This window comes from Tenrec ecaudatus, chromosome 8, assembly GCF_050624435.1.
Source record: "Tenrec ecaudatus isolate mTenEca1 chromosome 8, mTenEca1.hap1, whole genome shotgun sequence".
NCBI lineage: Eukaryota > Metazoa > Chordata > Mammalia > Afrosoricida > Tenrecidae > Tenrec > Tenrec ecaudatus.
In genome coordinates this window covers 27,515,413-27,538,575 of record NC_134537.1, presented here as the reverse complement: position 1 = coordinate 27,538,575, position 23,163 = coordinate 27,515,413, and the positions used below count along the sequence as shown (strand labels likewise).

Below are 23,163 nucleotides of genomic sequence, written 5' to 3'. Positions count from 1 at the left end.
GGGACATCCTGCTGACATAACTTAAAAGGAATTTCTACTGTGAGGGAGCGACTGTGAGGTTTTGGATTTGTACAAACGAAACTTTCAGTTAGGTTATATTTCATGTATTGGTTTTCCCTGTCTCAGTCCTACCTTGCCCGATAGGGTCGTATGGAGTCAGAATTGACTAGACGGCAGTGTGCTTGTTCATTTTAACTGTCTCGTGTCAATTCTTCACTCCTCAGCCTCAGTGTCTCCATCTGTACATGACTTCACGTGTACTGACTAATGGCTACTTGGCTGATGTTGTGCACATCAGAGAAAGCATTTGGTATGTCCACAGACACATGTAGGTTCTCGCTATAGACACATGTGCACAAATAGCCTATTAAAATCAAGTATTTTGCTGATTATTTTGGCATTATACTGGTAAAGAAAATAAGGCATTACTAAGTGTATCTACACTTTTTAAATGTCCAATATCTAGAAGTGTTTCCAATTTTTCCCATCCCAATTTTTGCCAACCAAGTGTTTTACATTTAAATAAAAATTAATTTTACTCCATTTATTTCTTATTAAAGACTTACACAGATGCAATGTGAAGTTTAGTAAGAATCCCAGACAAATGTGAGGAAACGTGTCATTTGATCAGCCTTGCAATGAATGAGTGACCAACTTCCTACTAAGTCTTTGGAAATAAATTCCATTATACCTTATCGATCTCCAACTTAGAAACCATTGCTTTATCTCTACTAACTGGTAGGAAAATAGGAACAATAACAAAAGTACAATAATCACAATATCATGAAGGATGTACCCTTTCATCAGACTTATTCAATCTGTATACTGAGCAAATAATCCAAGAAGTTGGATTATATGAAAAAGAACATGTCATCAAGATTGGAGGAAGACTCATTAACAACTTTGTTTGCTGAAAGTCAGGAGGACTTGAAGGTACTGATGAAGATCAAAGCCTTTGGTATGGATTATACCTTAGAAAGCAAAAATTGCTTATGGGCCAAAAGCAGTATAAGAAACCGGGAAAATGTTGAAGTTGTCAAGGATTTCATTGGACTTGAATTCATAATTAATGTTCACAGAAGCAGTCGTCAAGCAATCAAATCTCAGACGATGTGACTTTGAGGAATACGATGTGCCGGACCCAAGCCAAGCTCTTTTCAATCACCTGATGTGTATATGAAACCTGGGCAAAGCATAGGGCTGACGGGAGAATTTATGCCTTTGAATTGCGGTGTTGATGAAGAGTGTCAAATATATCACGGCCTGCTAGAAGCACAAATAAATCTGTGTCGGAAAAAGAACAACCAGAATGTTCTTTAGGAGTGAGGATGGGAAGACATCATCTCCGCTACTTTGGAAGTGCTAGTAGGAAGGAAAAACACCCAACGACGATGGCGGCAGTGATTGACAGAGAGCTTCCAGAGGTTCAGGCTGGATTTAGAAGGGGACTTGGAACAAGGGATATCGTTGTTGATGTCAGAGGGATCTTGGCTGAAAGCAGAGAACACCAGAAAGATGTTTACTTGTGTTTTATTGACTGCTAAGGCATTTGACTGTGTGGGCTGTAAGTAACCATGGACAGCCTTGAGAAGAACGGGAACCCCAGAACACTGTATTATACTCAAGTAGAACCTGCACATGGATCAAGAGACAGTTGTGTGAACAGAACAAGGGCATTCCTAAAATTAGGAATGGTGTGTGTCGGGGTTGCATCTTTTCACCATACTTATTCAATCTATTTGGAGCAAATCATCCAAGAAGCTGGATTATATGAAGAAGATACGTCATGAGGATTGAAGGAGAGCTTATTAATAACCTGTGATATGCAGATGACATAACCTTGCTTGCTGAATGGGAGGAGGCCTTGAAGTACTTGCTGATGCAGATCATGGATTTCAGCTTTCAGTGCGGATAATGTAAAGAAAGTACTTTCAATGTAAAGAAAGTACAAATTCTCACAACTGGACCATTCGATAAGCATCATGATAATCAGAAAAGATTGACGCTGTCGAGGATTTTGTGTTGCTTGGACCCACAATCAATGCTCATAGCGGTAGCAGTCAAGAGCTCACACGACACATTGCACAAGAGAACAGCAAGGGTGTTACTTTGAGGCCTAAAGTGTACCTGACCAAAGCCATGGTACAGTCAATCTCCTGATATGCATGTAAACGTTGGTCCTTGACTAACGATGACCGAAGAAAAGTGGAGGCGTCTGTCTTGGATGTTTAGTGAAGATCATGCTGCGAGCTAACCCTAGCCATGGCCATTGTTTCAAGTCTTCCTTCAAGGCCAGCGCCACTTTGGAGACCTGTGTTGGAATGAACATCTGGCGCCAAGGGTGTGCTGGGGTCACGGCAGCGGCCCTCAGGCACTCTGAGGCACTCTGGTGTCATCCAGCCGCCAGTTTCTCCAAATCTGGGCCTTGGGCTGGGTGGGGTCAGGGAGGGAGGGGAATGCAGCAGAAATCAAGAGAAGCCATTAGTAGGTTCTTTTTAGATCGGAGCCTCAGTCAGCAGGACCAGCAAGGAAGTCAGTCGTCTCTCAGAACAGCCCGTTTGCACCAAACTTTTGGAATGAACCGTAAAAGATACAGACGCTTGCAAATCTCCATTGGCAGTGGATGTTTCTGTTCATTCACCATTGAAAGATGAACCTCATATTCCAGGCACTCATTGCCATGAAATTCTCCACAAAGACATCTAAAAACTAGTATTAAGTTTCCTTGATGGGATAAAGGGAAACATGGGGAAATTTTTTAGAATTTGTTAGAAATTTCTCATGGGAGAAATATACCTCAGTCCTTGGCTTAGCTCGAGACAGAATTCACTCCGAAGCCTGATCATGATCCAAGTGAGTTTTTTGAAAGTTTACACAGGCACCTCAGGGCACGTCAGCCCCGCATGTGGAGTTCTGAGGCCAGAGGAGATGCTGCACGGCCTCCGAGGAGCAGCTTGAGAAGGGGCCACAACACTCTGGATTCTGGCTTTTCAAGTCCTCTGCCGGAAGGTGTGGCTGACGACCCTGGTCAACCCCATAGGCTGAATTTAATTCATGTGGCCCAGATGGGCCAATCCAAGTTAACGCCCACCTAGGTGTACCACCCCTTCCTGGCCGGAAACCCAAACCTCTGAGCATGCGTAATGGACACCCCAGTCCTTATGCTAGCTACTTAACAAATTCAGTGAACAATCGAAGAACAAAACAAGGAATTTAGTAAAGAGATAGAAACCTTAAATAAAAAGCAACTAGAAATTCCGTTTTGAACATGATGATGGCAACATATGTGCAAATGTGCTTGACACAATGGATGGATGGATAGATTGTGATAAGAGTTGTAAGAGCCTCAATAAAATGATTTTTAAAAGAAAGAAAAAACTTCCGAAGCTAAATAGTAAGATAACAGAAATAAAAATCGCCTTAGAAGAATGCAGAAGTTGAATGGAAACCATGGGAGGAAGAATCTGTGAGCTAAAAGACAAAGACCCGAACTGGAAAAAATGAACAGGGCATAAGGGCTCCGGGATAACGCAGAGCAACAATATACACATAATAGGGATTCCAGAAAGAGAAGAGAGGAAACGAAGTCCAGTTGATTGGGTAATACAAATTATCCAAAATAATAATAATAAAGGAAAAACTGTATTCCTACAAAGAACTCAGCTTTGAAGGTAGAAAACAAAGAAGCCATCAATCTCACCATGAGAGGGAGTGCGGGGGGGGGGGTGAAGTAAATTCTTCTCTATTGATAATTCATTGCAGTGACCATAAAGGATTAAACATCCCAGTCAAGAAACCGTGGTAGACAGGACTACCAATAGGACGCGTCTCTGTGACAGGGCACACCTTCAGCACAGGTGCATCAATAGATGAAAGTGGGGGTGGAGATGCTTGCCATAATGAGCAAGCAGGAATACAAAGCGAGCAGGAGTGGCAATGTTAATATATGACTAACTTTTCAGTGAAAATTTTTATGAGCCAGGGAAGGACATTATATGCACTGGCTTTTGATGATGGATGGAGCCATTTTTAAAGGGAATAAAGAAACAGAAAACCTGTGTAATCACCCTGTGGACTTAACAGACACAGAGCGCACATATATTTGGTGTAGATGATTTTTAGGCACAAAGTAAATTTCAGTAAGTTTTAAAAAATTGAAACCCAAAAGCATCTAATCTGGCCATCATAGAATGAAGCCACAAGTCAATAACAAAAAGAATATGGAAAGTTAAATAAATTTATGGAAATTAAACACCATGAACCCCCAATAAAATGATTTTTTAAAATTCAAAAATCCATTGGGCTATGCACGAAATCAGAAGAAATACTTAGAATCTTATGAATGTCGTCAAAGAGGTGGAAATCATTCATTTTACTGAGTCTTGAACCCAGAGTACACATCATTTCAGTAGCTGATGTGACAAATTGGGAGCGTTATTTAATGTGCTTTGCTGCAGACCCACATATGATGGTTTCATTGCAGAAAGCACGTGTGGGATTGAGCTGTGAGCTGGCCTACCCACTTGATTCACAGACCATTTTTGTTGACGGAATGAGTAGCAGACAGGTGATTTAAACATAGTCATTTGACAGACATGTCCCCAAGTTGCCTGTTACTTCAAGCAAACAACTAACAGTGTGAATTGCCAGGACAAAATGTAAGCTATATGCAGACATTAGGATTATGGAGAGCACTTCCTCCCACCAGCTTCTCTTCAGTTGAATAATAGATGGTGTCATTAACAAGTGACCTTTTTGAATAATGTCATATGCCAACAATTAGAAGTACTGAGGATTGTATTACTTGGTGAACCAACATCTTCCAAAATGCTACTGATAATCCATTATGAATGAATTGATTTTAATGTCATCGTATAAAAGAAGTATTGGTGAAGCTACCATTTGTCAAGTTTGGGTGCTGTATCGAAGAGGTATACTCAGTTACCTAGAATGATATTAAAATCTTTTTTCACTCAGGAATATACCTGAGGTCACCTTAAACTTAGCCTTCCTGTCTGAGCATGATGCTATTTTAACACCAGTCTACGTGGGATCACATTTACAGAACCTCCTGGAAAGATTATGAGTTTGTTCCTGAGAGAGGGAGCAAATGGCTGTCCAGCTGCAGAATGTAAGCAGTACAACCAAGTTGTAAATGTAGAAACTATATTTTACTCTGCAGACTCTCAACAAAATAAGATGAAGAACATCTTAATCTAATCTTTCAACTAAAAATAAGAAGAAAATGTTGATGCATTTGAATTAATGGTGCTGCCAAAGAATAGCGAAACTACCATGGACTGCCAAAAAGACAAACCAATCTGCCAGGATGGTGAGACTTCATCTCACGTATTTGGGTTTTGCACACGTCAGGAGAACATGAGGCTTCGTAAAGCGGAGGCAGCAAAAAAGAGGAAGCTACTCAGCGAGATGGACTGACAGCGGCCGCATCGCTGGGCTCCAACATGGACGGCCCGGGGCTGACTGGGCCTTGTGTCAGTCGGTCTTAATGGGGCGCCTCTGAGTCGGAACTTTCTCGACGACCCAGAAGGATAGCAGCAATAGGAAAACCATCTTGGTGAAATAGAGGGTCTTTTTCTTGCTTGGAAAAGAGAAGGGCTTTCCTGAGCTGGATGGATGTCCTGGCTGTAGCAGTGGGCTCCCACAGGGCAACGATTGGGAGGGTGATTCAGGACTGGATACTATTTCGTTCTGTTGGACACATCAGTGCTATGAGCGGGAACTGACTTGATCTTATATAACAGTAATAATATTATAATCATGCCCATATAGTGCATGCAAATGAGCTCTGAGCTACAAAAAATCCAGAGTGATATAAAAGCAGAATGTGTTCTCCTTTAGCATTGGGCTACAAGGAGCCATTGGGAAACATAGACTTCTATCCGAATGGAGGCTTGGACCAGCCTGGTTGCCCCAAATCAGTATTTGGAGGTAAGTGCAGATACTTTCTCTTTTGTTTTGTTTTTTTTAAAAGCTGCTTTTAACAATGTATATTTCTTAAATCAGAGTATAGTCTACGTGGAGTAGTTACTTTTTCAAAGTTGCCAAGCATTTGATTTTACTTGCATCTGCAATTAATACTCATGGAAGCATCAGTCAGGACATCAAATGATGTTAGAGAGCAGAGATGTCACTCGGAGGGCTATTTCCGGAGATGATAGAAGTGCTATAAATATATAAGCACAAAATTATAACCGGAGTAGCTATTTAAAAACCACATCTGTGTCATTCAAAGCGGCTATGGATTATGCTTCTCTCTCTGACCTGGAAATTCTGCATCTGGAAATCTCTCCCAGAGAAAATAAAGGGAAATGTGGGCAAGGACTCGTGTTGAACAGTGATGCTCCACACAGCAGGATTTATACTGGGTGTAGTTTTAGAAATAATCTAAATGCCCAATAGGAAAATTATTAGATAAATTATGTCATACCCACCCATGCAATAATTTGATTTGTTAAAAATCAAGTGTCCTGAGAGTCATGAAAATGCTTACAACGTGATATTAAATGAACAAGATCCCAAACAAGGTAGCAAGATTTCAGTTCTTAAGTGTGCATTTGTACATGTGTAAGTCAATAACATATGTAAGTAAATGTGTAAGTCGAGACATGTGTAAGTCAATAACATGTGTAAGTAAATGTGTAAGTCGAGACATGTGTAAGTCAATAACATGTGTAAGTCAATAACATGTGTAAGTAAATAACAGTCGAGACATGGCTACTACTGGTGATCCGTGGATATTTGCCTTCTGGATATGTTTTGCATCATTATTTCCTACGACGTTGTAGTTTTCAAATGAGCATACATTAGTTGCTCAAAACAAAAAGTGGGTTGGAAGGTGAGGAGAGACAAAAACTCTTATAAATCCTACATTTTTGTCTTTGCTACAGAGAGTTTAACAACCACGGAACTCTTTATGCGAAAAGATGATTTTGTTACCAAACAGTTTCTGCATATGGAATGAGCCAGCTTTTTCATGTTCTTTTGTCTTCTTTTGCCGATGATCTGGCTGAACTAGCAGTTAACGTTGGGTGCTGTTGGATGGGCACTGACTCATAGCGACCCTGCATTCAGCAGAACGATGGTCCTGTGCCATCCTCCCACTTGGTCTTCTGTTCGTGCCTAGGATGTAGCGTGGGTAGGATGGACCATATCATTTACCCCGTAGGTGGGGAATCTTCAAAGCCTGTCCAGTGTGGTCCTGTGTCACTTGAGCCAGTAGCAGCCAAACGTAACACGGAGAGTTATAATAGGACAAACCCTACTGTAGTATCACTGTTTCTGCAAGTGAGCATTCCAGGGATAATACCGGCCAGCCCCAGTGGTTCTTCTTCCTCTCCTGTCATTCCCTGTCAGCTCTACAAGCACCACTGGGCCCTGGAGGAGGAGGGTGAGAGTGCTTGATTCCAGAGCCCAGGGCCTCGTCGAACAACAGCCACACAGCCGCAGCTCTGTGTACCGAGTTTGTTTCTTCTCCTCTTCGGATCCTGTCTCAGTTGATTAACCATCTTTGGAACGCTCTGGTTCCCCTTTCTGAGTGACCTCAGCCTCTGACCCATCAACCTCCCGACGACCACTCTGACATTCTGCGCAGCAGTCCTTTCTCAACGCCACCTCTCCTGAGACTCCTGTGTCACCACCACGTGACAGGACCTCCACCAAGAATTAATTGAGGCTGTGCCTGCCTCCTTCTTGTCTAGTCCTGGCTTCTTGTGCCACCTCCTATCCTCCAGCGCCGCTCACGTTCTCTCTGTAGTGGAAACCGTGCCCCTGCGGTGTTCATCCCTTGGCTGCTGATAGGAGTGCTCTAGTTGCCACTTTTTCTTGGAGACATCACCAAAGAAGTCAGGGAGCCTTATCGATTGACTACAAGGTCCAGGCCAACTGTCTGACTTCTCCCGGCTCCTCCTGATGCACCCGAAAGCCCTTTTGCTTCTCTCTTCCAGATGCCCTGTGGTCCCTCTTCAGTCCAAAGAGCTTCCCTCTTACCATAGCTCGCTTCTCGGGGGTAAGCTAGCCTTGGCTTTTGCACGGAGAGCCACGTTCCCCCCGAGGGGGTCGTTTCAGTGATCCTCATCCTCATTAAGCAGTCCCTGGATGCTGCCAATGTCCAGTGGACTCAGCTGCTAATCCAGAGATTGGACGTGTGAGTCCACCGGCAGGGACCTTAGGAGACAGGCTTGTGATCTGCTGCTGACAGGATCAGTCACTGCAAACCCTGCAGCGCACAATTCTGTTCTCACACCCACGAGGGTCTCTGAGGTCCGACTAAACTCACTACCAACTGGCCAAACACGAGCTCACAAGGTCGGCTGTCTACCTTCCCCTCCAAGACCCGCCTGGGCGGCAACCCCATCCTGTTCAAAGCTAACTCCTCAGTTGCCCTCTTCGGGGTGGGGGTGCTCTCCTCCTGACCCCCCACCTTCCTTCTGCCATGGCTCCTTTCCCTGCTTCGTTGTGCTTGCCTTCTGCTGTAGCCCTCGGGGAATCTCGGGGAGCGCATTTTTCTGTTTCCCAGACAGACAAGGCCAGTGAGTGTGTTGATTTGTGAGCCCATTGCTTCATTGCTGGCCATGCTGAGCGGGTCTTTCTTCCCTGGTCTCTGCTGACACCACGTCGCTGGGGACACTTCTCCAAGTTCACCAGGGTCTTGTAGCCACCAGATGACTGAGCCCCTGCTTTTTCCCTCCGCCTTGGTCTCCCGGAGGCTCCTGTTGCGAGTTTGACCAAGGCTGCTGTCTTTCTTGAACTGCGCCCACCCTTGTCTATTGTGCCCATCAGGTGACCGTCTCTGGTCAGTATACCCACGACCTCTCTCTCTGCCGTCTCGTCCAAGATGATCACTGCCTCAGCTGAGACACAGGTCTTCTGGTTTGTTCCTTACCATCCCTTCTTCCTGAATAGTTTTATTTATCTTACGATTGCAAGCGTCCCCTCTGGAAATGGTGCGGAAGGGTTGACCCACATTCTAAGTGGCCACTAATGCCCTGCGCTGCTTCAAGCTGCCCACACACTTCTGGAGGTCAAGGCCAAGGACTTGTAGCCCAGGCAACTCCATTGTCTTCTGTGGTCTTGCTCCCCTGAGCACTTGGGGGGTCCTTCCTGCCCTGCTGAGATCAGCTGCCACCCCCCACCCCCCGCTTCCTTGATTAGCAGTAGGGTGCTCTCCACAGGAGGCCTCTGTCACACAAACACCTGGGACCTAAGGTGCCTGCATCCTGTGGTCAGGAAATGTGTCACCCAGAACTGCGGCAGCTCCTTGGTAAACCTCAAGTTTGGTTAAGATTCGGCGCTGTGCGCTATGGTAACGCACACCCACACATGCGCACTCCCATCGCCCCCATCCTGCGCAGCGAAGCTTCGCAGACTTGGCACGCATGCGGACACGGAGGGCTTGTAGACACTTGCTACTGCACTGCAATCCCCAGGGGCTGTAGCGGCGGCGGTGTGCTGTTGAGTCACCTCGATGACAGAATAGAACTGCTCCTTAGGGTTTATTTTAACGTTCGTGGGAGCAAGTCTTTTCTCATGAGCTGCCAAATAGTTGCCCGTTCTACCCTCAGGGCTCCTCCTTCCAGAGGCAGGGCCCCAAACATGCCTTTCTAGCACGTTCCCAAGAGACTGAGGCTGCTCGCTGGGTCAGGGGATGGATCATACTTAGGGATAGAGTCATCAGGATCGGTTTGACTGCACATTGACTTTACCACCTGTGGGCATGGCCCCTCATCTCTGGTCCTCGGTTTACTGACCTGTAAAAGAGGATAACACCACTTATTTGGCAAGGTTGTGAGGCATAACAATATTTTATATAAAATATCTGATATATAAGATGCAGTTACTAAGTGATTGCTATCACTAGCACAATAGCCTTTCTGATTGGTCCATTCCAGTGAGTCTAAGATTTATAGATTGCTGGTTTTTAACTATTTGAAAATGTTGTTTTAAATTCTTTGAAAACAAATTTGGAATACTCAATTTACCAAGAGAATAATTTTTAACCATTTCCTTGACATATAATTCATTCATCATACATTTCAGTGGGGGTAAATGTATTTAAAGGAGTTGTCAGTTATCACCACAATCTTAGGGCATTTTTTCATTCTTGTACTCATTATTATTAGCTCCTGATGTTCTCCTAGCCTGCCCTGCTGTAGCCCTAAGAAACAATCCAGTCACTGGCTCCCTAGATTTACTCTCCTGGATTTCATTTAAAGAGATACATACAAAAACAGACAAGCAATAAAACAACACCCTAACAGCAACAAAGTAAAACAGAAAAAGACCTCAATCAGAAAGAGAGCAGAAAATAATAAAACTAGAACAAATTTAAAATGAGTCCGAAATGAGAAAGAATGATCAAGTGTTAAATTTTAACTACGTTTGCACTTATCCATTGAGGAAAAAAATTGTTAAACACAAATATACATTTATTATCACCGACATTTCGTGAAAGGAAACATGTCTTAGCCGTAAACACATGCACAATAGAGGGCCTACCCCCAGAACAAGCTGTGTTTAAATGGAGCACATTGACGAGATGGAAGGCTCACTCGTTTCCTAGAGATTTTTCTCATTCTGTTGCAGACCACTGCAGAGGTGGTCATGACCAGCAGCAGTGCCAAAGGGGCGTGTGGGAAATCTGGTGGCACCGTTAAAGCGCCTGGCTGTTCACCAGCACGTTGGCAATTTGAACCACCAATTGGGGTAGTTCTCCTCTGTCCTAGAGGGTTGCTATGAGTCCAATCGACTCGATGGCAGTGGGTTTGCTTTGGGAGGGGGCACTGAATCTTCTAATGACCCCTTATCTCTAGCAAGGGTGCCCATGTCTCCCTTGCTTATCTGCCTGCACCCTGCCAGCACAGCCTTGTTATTTTTGACATAACTGGTAGGGGCGGGGAGGGGGAACGTGGCAGCAAATAGAACTTGTTTTTCTCTCTTGGGTTTTGGAAGTCTCTGGGATGGTTAGTGCCGACAGTCACAGATTAGGAAATCCCTAGTAACCAGATTTGTGGCTGAAACCTGAGCAGAAGGAAGCAGTGACCCCACCACAGACCACCTGGAGCAAGACCACCTGGAGGTGGCATGTATTCATCCACGCAGCAAACATGTACCAGTAATCTCCAGTACCCCTGGCACTGTTCTAGGGATTGGGGGGGGGGAAAACCAACAACCCAAACTTACTGCCAACAAGCCGATGTCGACTCATAGCGACCCTATAGGGTGGGGTAGACCCGGCCTGTGAATTTCCGAGACTAATTCTTTCTTTTTGTGTTTTAAAAATTTTATGTATTGAGTCATTTTATTGGGAGCCCTTACTGATATTATAACAATCTAGAATTCAGTTAGATCAAGCATAGTTGTAAACTTGCGGCCACCGTCACTTTCAAAACATTTTCTTTCTTCTTGAACTCTTTGATATCAGCTCCCCTTTGCCCCTCCCCCACCCCCGGAACCCTTATTATTATGTTATCTATTATTATTATTATTTGCCGCATCTTACACCATCCAACGTATCTGTTTCCCTACAGTTCTGTGATTTGTTTCCCTCGAGTGGGGTTATACAGCCAGCCTCCCCTCAGGGAATCATTGCTCCCATTACTATTTCTGAAGGGTTTATCTTTCTTAGATTTCATGCATCCAATGGCCTTAATTATGCAAATACACAAGATTAAGAGATAAAACTAAGACCATAACAGTAGGGGGAGGAAATATTAAAGATCTAGAGCAGCGATTCTCAACCTGTGGGTCGAGACCCCTTTGGGGGTCGCCTAAGACCATTGGAAAGCACATAAATATTTCACCATATGTAATTACATATTGTTTTGTGATTAATCACTATGCTTCAATTATGTTTAATTATGTTCAATTTGTAACAATGAAAATACGTCCTGCATATCAGATATTTACATTACAATTCATAACCGTAGCAAAATTACAGTTATGAAGTAGCAACGAAAATAATGTTATGGTTGGGGGCCCCCACAACATGAGGAACTGTATTAAGGGGTCACAGCATTAGGAAGGTTGAGAACCACTGAACTGGAGGATGTTTATGTGTTTCATCAGTGCTATACCGCACCCTAGATATCTCTTCCCATCTATGTGGTCCTTCTGTGAGGGACTGTCCAATTAACCTACAGGTGCGTTTGGGGCCTCCACTTTGTTGACACTCATTCACATCGATTTGATTGCTTGGTTTTGAATTTCTGAGACTTAGTCCTGTCAACCAACACCTCATGATCACACAGGCTGGTGTACTTCTTCCATTTGGGTTTTGTTGCTTCCCTGCTAGGAGATTTAACTTCAAGCATTTAAGACCCCAGATGTTCTATCTTTTAATAGCCAAGCGTCATCAGCTTCCTTCAGTACATTTACTTAGACACCCATTTTGTCTTCAGAGAGTGTGTCGGGAAGGTATCATACATTTCCACATTATTAGAACAACCGGTTATTGTACTGAGGTAAGATTTAAGTAGAGGCCCAAAGTCCACCTGCATCCTTATTTTAGATATATACATATACATGCAAATACCCTATCTTTATATATTTATATATATACATATCTATATTTATACCTATATATAATTTTTACTTATTCTTTTTTCTTTCCTCCTGTCCCACTATCATGTTTACCCACCATTCGCCTCTCAGTAATTCCTCTCGGACACATTTACATTGCTCAAGCACCATCAAACATGCTACCCCCTCCTCACTGTCTACTTTAGATCCGTGCTATTCCCCTGTCCCTGTCATTATTGTCAAATCACTCCCTCCCCCCGCCTCCTCCTCTCCCATTGCCACCCCACTCCCCCCAAGGTCTCCTTGGGATTGCTTATCCTGCCTATCTTTTATAGACAGACATGAAGCAAAAAAGCAAGCAAGAGAGGGAGACCATACAAACAGTTCCCAGTTTAACTGTTGCCCTGACCCAGAGTAGATGCACATCCCTCTGTTAAATATTGAGCAGGCCCTGTTAGAATCCATTGGTCCAACCCCCTTTTCTCTCACGGATCCATGTCCCAGGACCCGCTTACCTAACACCACTTATACCCTTTAGTCCTCAGCGTTCCTGTCTGAGGGGTGTACCTTCTATGAGACCCCAATGCTCTTCCTACAGTCCAGGATGGAGCAGTCTAGTGCCCTCCTGCCCCACCTGATACACCTTTATACTTCCAGTGTGGCCCCCTTGTGAACAACGTCCACCAGTTCAGAGGAGGTACCAAGCTCTGCCCCCCGCCTCCCCCATCACCCCAGTCAGAAGTCTGCAATGGTGACTCCTCAGGGACCTCGAGGCTTTGCTCCCATTGCTGGTCTATTGCACCCCCCTCTTGGCTTGCCCCATGGGGGAGGGTCAGACCTGCCATGCTCCCCAAGCTGTGTCTTCAGTGCTGTCTTCTGAAGCACTTCGTCTAGGGAGGGCACTCGAGACTGTCGTGCTTTGCAGTAAGTGGACACAATTAGTTGTGTATGTATCTGTGCGTGTGTAAGCCCTGCGACGTAGTCTTATGGGACGCTTCCCGTGTTCTCTTTAATCTTCCCTTTTCCCTTCCAGGAATGCAGTCCTATTTCAAGTGCGACCATCAGAGGGCGGTGTTCCTGTACCTTGCTTCCCTGACGGAGAAGTGCAACCTCACCACTTACCCCTGCCGCTCTTACCGGGATTACAGGAACGGTTTGTGTATCAATTGCGGCGCAGAGCAGAAAGACCCCTGTCCCCTTATGGGTAAGCCCAACCACACATTGAATGTGGCGGGGATCTCGGGGCCCACGCACCTCTCTGAAAAGGAGCCTGGGGAGTTTATCGGTTAGAAGAGTCTGCTTCATCAGTTTGTTTGTTTGGGATCCATTTGTTCTGCGAATGATTCTCGAGTCGCCTAATAAGTGTTTCCAAGCAATCTGTATAGCTTTCCATCCTCCAGAGACATTATTCGTGTGTGTGTGTGTGTGTGTGTGCGTGTGTGTGTGTGTGTGTGTGTGTGAGAGAGAGAGAGAGAGAGAGATCCAGAAAAATTTCCAAGCTGAACTAGGACACAGAAGGGTACACAGCCTTGTCCCATGAGGCAGGAACACCCTGCCACGTACACAGCCCCTCAGCCAAGGCCCACGATGAGCCCAGGTACCGTCCTGACAAATGGGCCTTGCTGATCACTCCACTTCAGCAAGTCCGGACCTCAAACTCCGCCCTTTCCTCCCTGGGGCGCTGGTGAGTGTGTCTGGGTGTCAGGTGGGTCCTAGGTGCTGTGCGGGCTGGTTACCTGGATGCTAATGGGCAACACACTTGTCGTAGGTGGTGAGGACTTAGAAAATGGGGCGGTCATGAGAATTTTTCTGTTGTTTCCAAAAGGAAGTGTCCATGTTAACATCAGGGCCTGTAATGGGGAAGGGGTTCTTGACCTTGATGGTACCACAGACTTACCTGTTGTGGTCAGGTGCCGTCGAATTGGCTCTGACCCAAAGCGACCCTCTGCACAACAGAACGAAACACTGCCGGGTCCTGTGCCGGCCTCACCGCTGTGCCTGGGGTTGGCCCCATTGATACAGCCGCTGTGTCCATCCATCTCCCTGAGGCCCTTCCTCATGTTCACTGCCTCCACTCACCTCTCAGTTTGTCATCCTGTGGCGGCCTACATGTGGCTGGAAGCGATGTCCTTGGCATGCCAAATGCCAGCAGGGTCACCCAAAGTGAACGGGTTTCGGCGGAGCTTCAGACTCGGAACAAGACCCAAAAGAAGGACTCAGCTCCCCATTTCAGAGGGAGAAGCTGCTGAAACCTTACAGACTTATCTAGCGAGCTTTGAAAAAAATCTTGGTGCCTGGACCTCGGTCATTCAGTCAGGACCTGAAGGCCATTCTCTGGAGGTAGGGACAGAGAGGAGGTAGCCCCACAGAGCTGCATTCGACCTCATTCCCTGCAGGGAAGAGCCTGAAGGAGGACACCCACCTGCTTCGGGAGAGACTCTCAGGACACGTCCGGGTTCTGTGCCGTTTAGGGAGCCCCTGGTAGCTCTTCAGGCAAGCCCATCACTTTGCCAATGTGATGCTCTTTGAATGATAAACCTGCATCTCTCTTAATTTATAAATGAGTGTACTGCTGATCCACATCCATGCAGACTTTAGTCCACACCAATGGGTGCCGCTGCCGCCGACCTCCAGGCACCTTGACCAAGACCCAGTGCAGCGTGACAGATGCCAGTCAAAATGGGGAATGCTTTTTGGGGGCCTTTGGCAAACACCAGCTCTGAGGAGAGAGTCACCCAGCAAGTTGTCTGTGTGCTGGGCACACTCCTGCCCTGGTGGCCCTGTGGGTCTTCACCGTGGACTTGGAGAGGTGTCAGATCTACTTGCGTCCTTCTTGCTCCCTTCCCACCTGCGTTGCCATGTAATAAGACACGTTGACACACTTTCTTTCCCACCTTGTTTCACAGGCTATTATGCTGATCGTTGGAAAATCTATTTGGGAAGAAAAGACACTCCAACAACAGTATTCTTTGACACAGCCTCCAAGAAACCGTACTGCTGTGAGTGATGCATGGGGCTGGGGGTTGCTTTCTGCCCAACCCTTTTACTTTGAGAATGGCCGGCTCTTGGTCTCCTGGCTACTTCTTGACCAATGAGGGACATGAAAGCATGGGCTTTGGGGCCACGTGGTCCTGGGTCAAATCCAATTCTATCCCTGTGGGAGGCTGGGTTGACTAGAGAAACAAGTCCAGTGACGTCCATGTATGGATAAGAAAGAGCTTTCTATCAAAAAGCAATTGTATATCAAGAGAACATCCCAGCCCAGTCCAACTCAAGTCCATAAGTCTGATAGTAGTCTAGACTCATGCAGCCCCTTGCAGTGACTCACAATGCAGGAAGATTACAAGCCAGGCGGGAGCAGAGTTGTGTGGGTCCAATGGCGGTGGCTCTGGCAGCGAACAGAATCAGGCAACAGGAAAGATGAAGGCAGAGAAGGGGTTGGGTGCAGGGGGGTTTCCAGAACCCTCCTTATGAGAAGGTCACACCCACAAGGAGGTACCACCAGGCTGTCACCTGATTGGCAGGTTGAATACCACCCCTACATGAAAGGATGTCACTGCCACCATCACCTAATGGCTGTGTGACCTTGTCAAAGTCACTTCACGTCTCTGAGGCTGAATGTTCTGATTGGTAAAGTGAGGATCAGGATCTACCTCCTGGGCTGTGAGAATTAAACTCCTCTTGCTGCTCAAGAGACCTGAGCTGGAGACTAGGGAGCACCAAGTATCGGCTGCTTCTGTGGATCAGTTCCAGCACCAAGCAGCCAGGAGGCCTTCCCTGACGTCACCCCAAGTGAGATCTCCCTTCTGGAGGTTCTAGTCAGGAGCAGGGCTCACCTCAAACCTACTCAGCACGCTTTGCTACATTTACAAAATGCAAGAATGATCACTGAAAACAAACACACAAAACAAGGTTAATGTGTGAGTACAGTCGATTGCTCCGCCTCTTCAGCAAACACGGTGGGGGTGGGGAGGAAGTTGGCTGATCCACGTGGGAGATCAATGGGTGCAGCAGAGGATGAGCTACATGGGAGGCCACTAAGAATCTGCCTGGGCAGATGTGTGTCTTGCATCCTGGTCCTTGTTGGCACTTTTCTTGGGAGCAACGTTGTGGAGGAGGCTGCAAATTACTGGCTTTCTTTTCTCCTCGGGAGCCGGGTGTGAAGGATGGCTCAGCACTGGGGCATCTGCCTGGTCTTCATGGGGCCGGGCCCTGAGCGTGATGGTCCATGAAGTGATCACAAGGCCTTGTTTCTTCGCGTAATTGTCCTCTCCCTGCGCTCTTTCCACTTCCGTAAAAGTCTGGCCACGAGCCAGGCACTATGACTGCTGTGATGGGATGACACCCCTGACCTTAGGCAGGAGGGGGAGCTCTCTGAATGTACCCTGAGCTCTCATGTCCTCGACAGGAGTGAGTGTCGGGGTCCCCGCGGGGGTTTGTGCTGGGATTACAAAGAAGGCTTATTCATTCGCCCCTTCTTAGTTATTGGTGTAGTATTTTCTAGTTTTACCCGTTCAATAAAATCCACAAGATTATTTTCTGGCGCACTCTTTGTATGACTGAACCCTTGCATTGACCACTTTGTGGGGGTCGTTCTTAGGTTTCGTAATTGTGCTGAGTAGCGAAGGCTCTGGGCATGACCGAACTCCAGGAAAGGCGACGTGGCTTAGTGTGAGGGTTTAGGTGAGGGGTGACATGCAGTCCATCCTGAGGGGTGAGGTGGCAAAGGGTGCGTTGGTAAAAGGGTAGTAGACAGGAGGACGGCCCGAGAGGAAGCGCGAGCATGCGGTACAGAAGTGCAGGTGGCCCGGCCTGACTGGGGAGAGACGGCGGAGACAGGATGAGATTGTGGAGGCTCCTGGCAGCCGTCAGAAGCCACCTCATGGCCCCTTGGTGGTTTAATCTAAAATGGCCTGGGATTGAAGTGAATCCCTCCTACTCAGCAATAGATCAGAATGGAACGAAAGAAACCAAACTCAAATGTCATCAAGTTGATCCATACGGGATAGGAGAGAACTGCCCCAGGGAGTTTCCAAGACCGGAACGCTTTTACAAGAGTGGACAGCCTCATCTTTCTCCTGTGGGTTTCAACTGCTTTGCAGTTAGCAGGCCAACCTGTAAGCCCCTGTACCACCGGGACTCCCGTAAGTAGGCCAAGAGCCCTCAGTAATGTCGAAATGTGGCGACTAGCTAGCACTGTACTCTGCTCTCACTCACACCATCCTTACCAAGGAGCAGCCGAGGGAGTTAGAAAATTCTATGCTGGGTCTGTGTGCCCAGACTGCAGAGGAAGAGCCATAAAAGCTTGGGGATCAGGGAAGGTGGGTGCTCTTGCTTCCAGGAAGTAGGTGGGAGTCCCTCTCTCTGAACCGTGCTCTCTGCCTGTTTTGCAGTATATCATTATTTTGTGGATATTATATCTTGGAACAAGGATATAAGAAGAGGATTCATTACGATTAAATTGAAAAACAGAGCTGGAATTACTACAGAATCCAAAATAGACCAGTAAGTTGGGCTGGGATAGTTTGTAATTTTCCATTTCCCTTTTTGCTCAGCAAAATGAAATCCCAAATGGACACCACCCCTTCCCCCCCTCCCTTTTAAAAAAAGCTCTGTGTGTGTGTGTTTGTGAATTAGATGACGCTTTGTGGAGCAGACCATAGTTTTACATTCATCAGTTCACATGCATTTTGACTCAATGCACCATCATGGAGTGAATTTCCTCCCTGTGCTTTGATTTCGTCTTTATTACCCTCTGACCTTTGTCCTGGGATCAATGCTGCTCTTTTGATCTTAAATCAGTTCCAGAGCTGAAGGGTCAGGGGCATAGTCTTGTCCCCTCCCCCAACCCAGTCTCTAGCCAATCAATGAACCTGGTCTCCTTGATGATTCTGAGTTCTATTCCACGCTTTTCTCCCACTCTATCCCAAAACTCCTAGTGTGAGCCCTTTCAGAGCAGTTGACATGGGAGCCGGGCACCATCTACTTCTGGTCTCGGTTTGGGAGATTGGTATTGATGTGGTTCGTTCATCCTAGAGACTGTTTCTACATGTCTTTGGAATGTCATCACTTTTCATTTCTTTGGACAAAGAGACACCTATAGTTGCACCTCAGGTGACTGACTGCTCACGACCTTCTAAGACCCGGCAGCAGCTCACCAACATTGGGTGTAGAGTGCCACCTTTGTAGACTGACACCAATTGACCTGGGTGTCCCCTGAGACTATGGCCCTGATCTCCTAGGTCCAGTGATGCCTTCCCTCAAGGTGGTTCTGTCTAAGAAGCTTTAAAACCTCATCTTCTGTGTGCTTCTCCTCATACATGACTCTATGCATAAAAATAAATATACCCTCTATCAAACCTAACACATGCACATACCCTCGATCACCCTTGATAACACACAAAATGCCTTCAGTCAAACCGGAAGCACATGAGTCAGAATTCATGGGCATATCCCCACTCTCCCTCTCCCCCCTGCTCAGCCTGCAAGTCTACCCAAATCATAGATTTCCCCCTGCTGCAAGATTGTGTATAAACAGTATTGACTTCTGTTGCCTTTAACGCTGGCAAACTTCCCAGGGTCTTGCCTGGCCTCCCTAATTTTCTCCTGATCTGCCTCTTATTGTGTATTGCCTTCCCATTCAGCCATAAATACCTATTTTCCCCAATTTAAATATTTTCCCCAATTTAAATATCTATACTACGAAAATTATGAAGGTGCACATGATTTTGTTGTTTTTCCTGGCTCTTGTAAAAAACCAGAATCAGTACCGTTTTCCCTTTCTTGTTCTCTTTCCTGTCCGTCCTTCCTCTAAACGCTCATGAAAGCTATCCATGCCTGTGAAGCGGATTTAAGCAGTAGAGGGATGTGCAACAAGAGGGCGTAGGGCTCTGATGGAGGGGTGCTTACAAGTTGGGCTGTGATCCTCAAGTTCAACAGTGTGAAGCCACCAGCCTATCCGAGGGACAATTATGTGCTTTCTTCACCCTTAAAGAGTTTGCTGTTGTCCTTCGGTGCCATGAGTTGGTTCTGTCCCAGAGCGACCCTGTGCACAACAGAATGAAACACAGCCTGGTGGCCCTGCCATCTTCACCATGTCCCTTTTCCTGATCCTCCTGCTGCAGCCACTGTAACAATTCATCTCGTTAACAGCTCTCTTTCGCTGCCCCTCTACTTCACCAAGCATGATGCCCTCCTCCAGGGACCGGTCTCTCCTGACAACATGTCCGAATTAGGCCAGAGAAAGTCTCACCACCCTTGTGTCTGAGGAGCCCTCTGGCTGCACTTCTTCCAAGCCAGATTGGTTTGTCCTTTGAGCGGTCCCTGGTACTTGGACTACTCTTCTCCAGGACCACAATTCAAAGGTGCTGCCCTGCCTTGGACTTGCTTATTCAATGTCCAACTTTCACATGCGTGTGACGCAGTGGAATATACCATGACTGGGGTCAAGGAGTGCCTTACTCCTCAGAGTAACATCCTGGCTTTTCAATACTCTCAGGAGGTTTTGTGCTGCAGAGTTACAGCCTCAGACACCCACAGGGGCAGTTCTACCTGTCCTATAGGATTGCTGAGTCAGCATAGACTCCATGGCACTGAGTTTAACAAAAGTGCCAGTCCTACCACCAGTCCCATCACCAAAGGCATCCCCGTACTACACACACTTGGTGGAGGTCCAGGTCCACCCAGAGATGCCTCAGAACAAGCAGCCACTGAAACTCCACGGAGGTGATAAAAATCCTGGGTTTACTCTGACACACACGTGTAGTTTTTATTGACTGCTAACCACACAGCTGAGCAGGAGCCTTCCGGCTGAATGGGTGGCCCTCTGACTCGGCTCTCTATCTGAGCCGGCCACTGGCCTGGTGAGGGCCTGCCCTTCTGGGAGTCTTCTCAGAAGTCAAGTGGCTCTGGTCACGTGCTGGTGGTCTGCTTCCTGCCTAGAACTGGAGTACTCAGAAGTGGACTTGTTTTCCTTTCATGGTGGTGCAGTGAGGCAAGCTTGGGTGACTGATTGACAGGGAAGCAGTTCGAGCCTACCAGCCGCTCCTGGGGACAAAGAGGAGGCAGCCTGCGCCCATAAATGCTTACAGCATCAACAAAATTAGGGAGCCGCTCTACTCTGCCCTCTAGAGTCCCTAATGGCTGGACAGCAGTGGCTTTTAAATGGTTTTGGTTCGGAGCCTAGTGGTGCAGCGAGGAGGTGCTCAGCTGCAAACACCAGCTCCCTCGAAGAGAAAGAGGTGGCAGGAAGCAGCGCCTGGGGGAGCCTTGAACGGCACGAAAGATCCAGACATCCGAGCCAGTCCTCCAGAGCCCGTCCACACAGCGTCAGCTCAAAAGGCAGGTCCCGCTGGTTCACCCTGGACCTCGCACGTTCTGCATGGACACGACCGTGCACCGGTGGCACCGTCCTCGCTCCCGCGGGTGAAAAGGCTAAGCCCACGCTCAAAGTCATTTTCCTCTGTTTCTCTCTCTCCGCTGGCTGAGCAAGATAGCACGGGCTGCCCTGACCCGCGGAGCCTCCCGGATTTGATAGGATTGGTTTTCACTCGCTGAGTGAGCGCTCAGAGCTGCCGTGATTAATACAAACCGCTCAGCGTCCTGCCCCACGGCCCATTTCAAGCAGCGCCCAAGGCAACCAGCCTTACCTGCCCCACCTTAGATGGACCTCCGTGCGGCCCCAAAAAAGATGGCCGCATCCCAAGACCACCGGCTCCCAGTGGATCTTAGGACTGAGAGCTGGCCCTAGGGTTTAGAATACTGTCATTTTTAGGGGCGCAAGCTGCCTGCCGCATGTCCCTCCCGCGGAAGGGGTGGCTGAGAGTCTGGTGGGTTCGCCCCCCTGTTAGCAGCCAGCACTTAGATGGGAAGCCCTACAAGGGGCAGTCTTGCCTTTCCTACAAGGTCCCGATTCAGAACCATTGTTTGGTCTGGGCCTTGATGGGTTCCCAGCCCCATGGGAGCCGTTGGAAGTCTGCGGTGAGATGCTGAGCCGCCTAGCCATGACATGGGCCAGCCATGACATGGCCTGAGTGCTTTCGTCCAGGATCCCATTTGTAACGCGCAGCGCTGAGAAAGACTGGCATCCTCATTCCATTCCCCTGGTCTGCATTTCTCCAAGTTCTCCTGGCCTTCAGCCATGCGGGCCCCGGAAGGCGCTGGAAGGCCAAGGTCACCCGCCAAGCACTGCAGCCCTGCCCCTGCCCCTGCGTCTGCGTGCGCTTAGTGGGAAAGTGGGCCAGGCGGGTGTGCAACCCTGGCTGACACCCCCAGCACACGCGCCAGCCTTGCCCGTGCCAGCCGCGCCCACGCCGGCCACCCCCCAACCCCCTCACAGCGCCCCACTGGGTCCCGGCTGAGCCCTCTCTCCCAGCGACCTGGCACACGTGTTTCTGGGAGCCGTGCTGGTTCTCACCGCTGCAGGAGCCTGGACCTCAGCGCCCCTCCTGGCCCTGAGACAAGTAGCTTCTGCTTTTCAAAAAAAAAAAAGTATTAATCGCTTTATTAAGGGCTCATGCAACTCTTATCACAATCCATACATGCATCAATTATGTCAATGTACATTCATTGCCCTCATCATTCTCAAAACATTTGCTCTCCACGTAAGCCCCTGGCATCAACTCCTCATTTTCCCCTCCTTCCCTCCTCCTCCCTACCTCATGAACCCTTGATAAGTTATAAATTATTATTTTATCATGTCTTACACTGTCCGACATCTCCCTTCACCCACTTTTCTGTTGTCCGTCCCCCAGGGAGGTCTATATGTAGGTCCTGCTTCACCTACTTTTCTGTTGTCCGTCCCCCAGGCAGGAGGTCTATATGTAGATCCTGCTTTTCAGATTTTGTTCTCCTGAACCTAGGATCTCTTCACGCGGGTCTCTGCACGGCAGCCCTGGTGGCGCAGTGGGTTAAGCACAGCATTGCTCAATGTGGAGGTCAGCGGTTCAAACTCTGCAGGGGTTCTGTGGGACAAAGACAAAGCTGACCGCTCCACGAAGATGGGTGGGCTTTGTTCTACCTCGGGGGTGGTTGGGGGTCAAAATAGACTTCCTAGCAGTGGATTTGGTTGGTAGTGACCTCTGAGGATCAGTCATCCTCCAGGAAACCGAGGTTCCTTTTTTTGAGTAACTGAGAACCCAAACTGTGGATATGGTTCAGTCTCGTTTTACGGCTTGTACTTTACTTTCCCAGGGCAGGGCCACAGATCTAGTAGACCTGGGGTCACCTCCTCCTAAAGGAAGGGTTCATCACTAGAGCTAGGCTGCGGATCGTGAACATGGCAAGGGTCACTCAGTAACCATGGCAACTCAGAAAGACATGGACCCACCCGGCCTCCCCAAGTGAATCCACCTTGGGCTCAATTTGGGTTTCCATCTGTGGAAAACATCCCCACACACTTGGAACAAAGTATTGGAACCTGGGCCTGTAGCTATCTGAAGATTCTTCACGAGAGGCGGGCCTGAAACATAAATAGGCACACCTTTTAAATTATTTATTTAAAGATCATTTTGTTGGGGGCTCTTAAAGCAATCCATGCATCAACCGTCTCAAGCATATTTATACATATGTTCCATCATTGTTTTCTAAACATTTACATTTTATTTGAGCCCTTAGTATCAGCTC

The 23,163-nt window shown here is 47.4% G+C and overlaps 1 protein-coding gene across 1 annotated transcript in view; it reads left to right on the top strand.

The window, feature by feature from the left end:
- The window catches only part of LIPH (lipase H), a 41,909-nt gene that overhangs the window by 11,725 nt on the left and 7,021 nt on the right, over nucleotides 1–23,163 (top strand). The window contains exons 6-9 of the mRNA XM_075555876.1: nucleotides 5,863–5,952; nucleotides 13,574–13,744; nucleotides 15,447–15,539; nucleotides 17,934–18,045. Of these exons, the coding sequence (XP_075411991.1) occupies nucleotides 5,863–5,952; nucleotides 13,574–13,744; nucleotides 15,447–15,539; nucleotides 17,934–18,045 (466 nt within the window). The remainder of the gene's footprint in view (nucleotides 1–5,862; nucleotides 5,953–13,573; nucleotides 13,745–15,446; nucleotides 15,540–17,933; nucleotides 18,046–23,163) is intronic.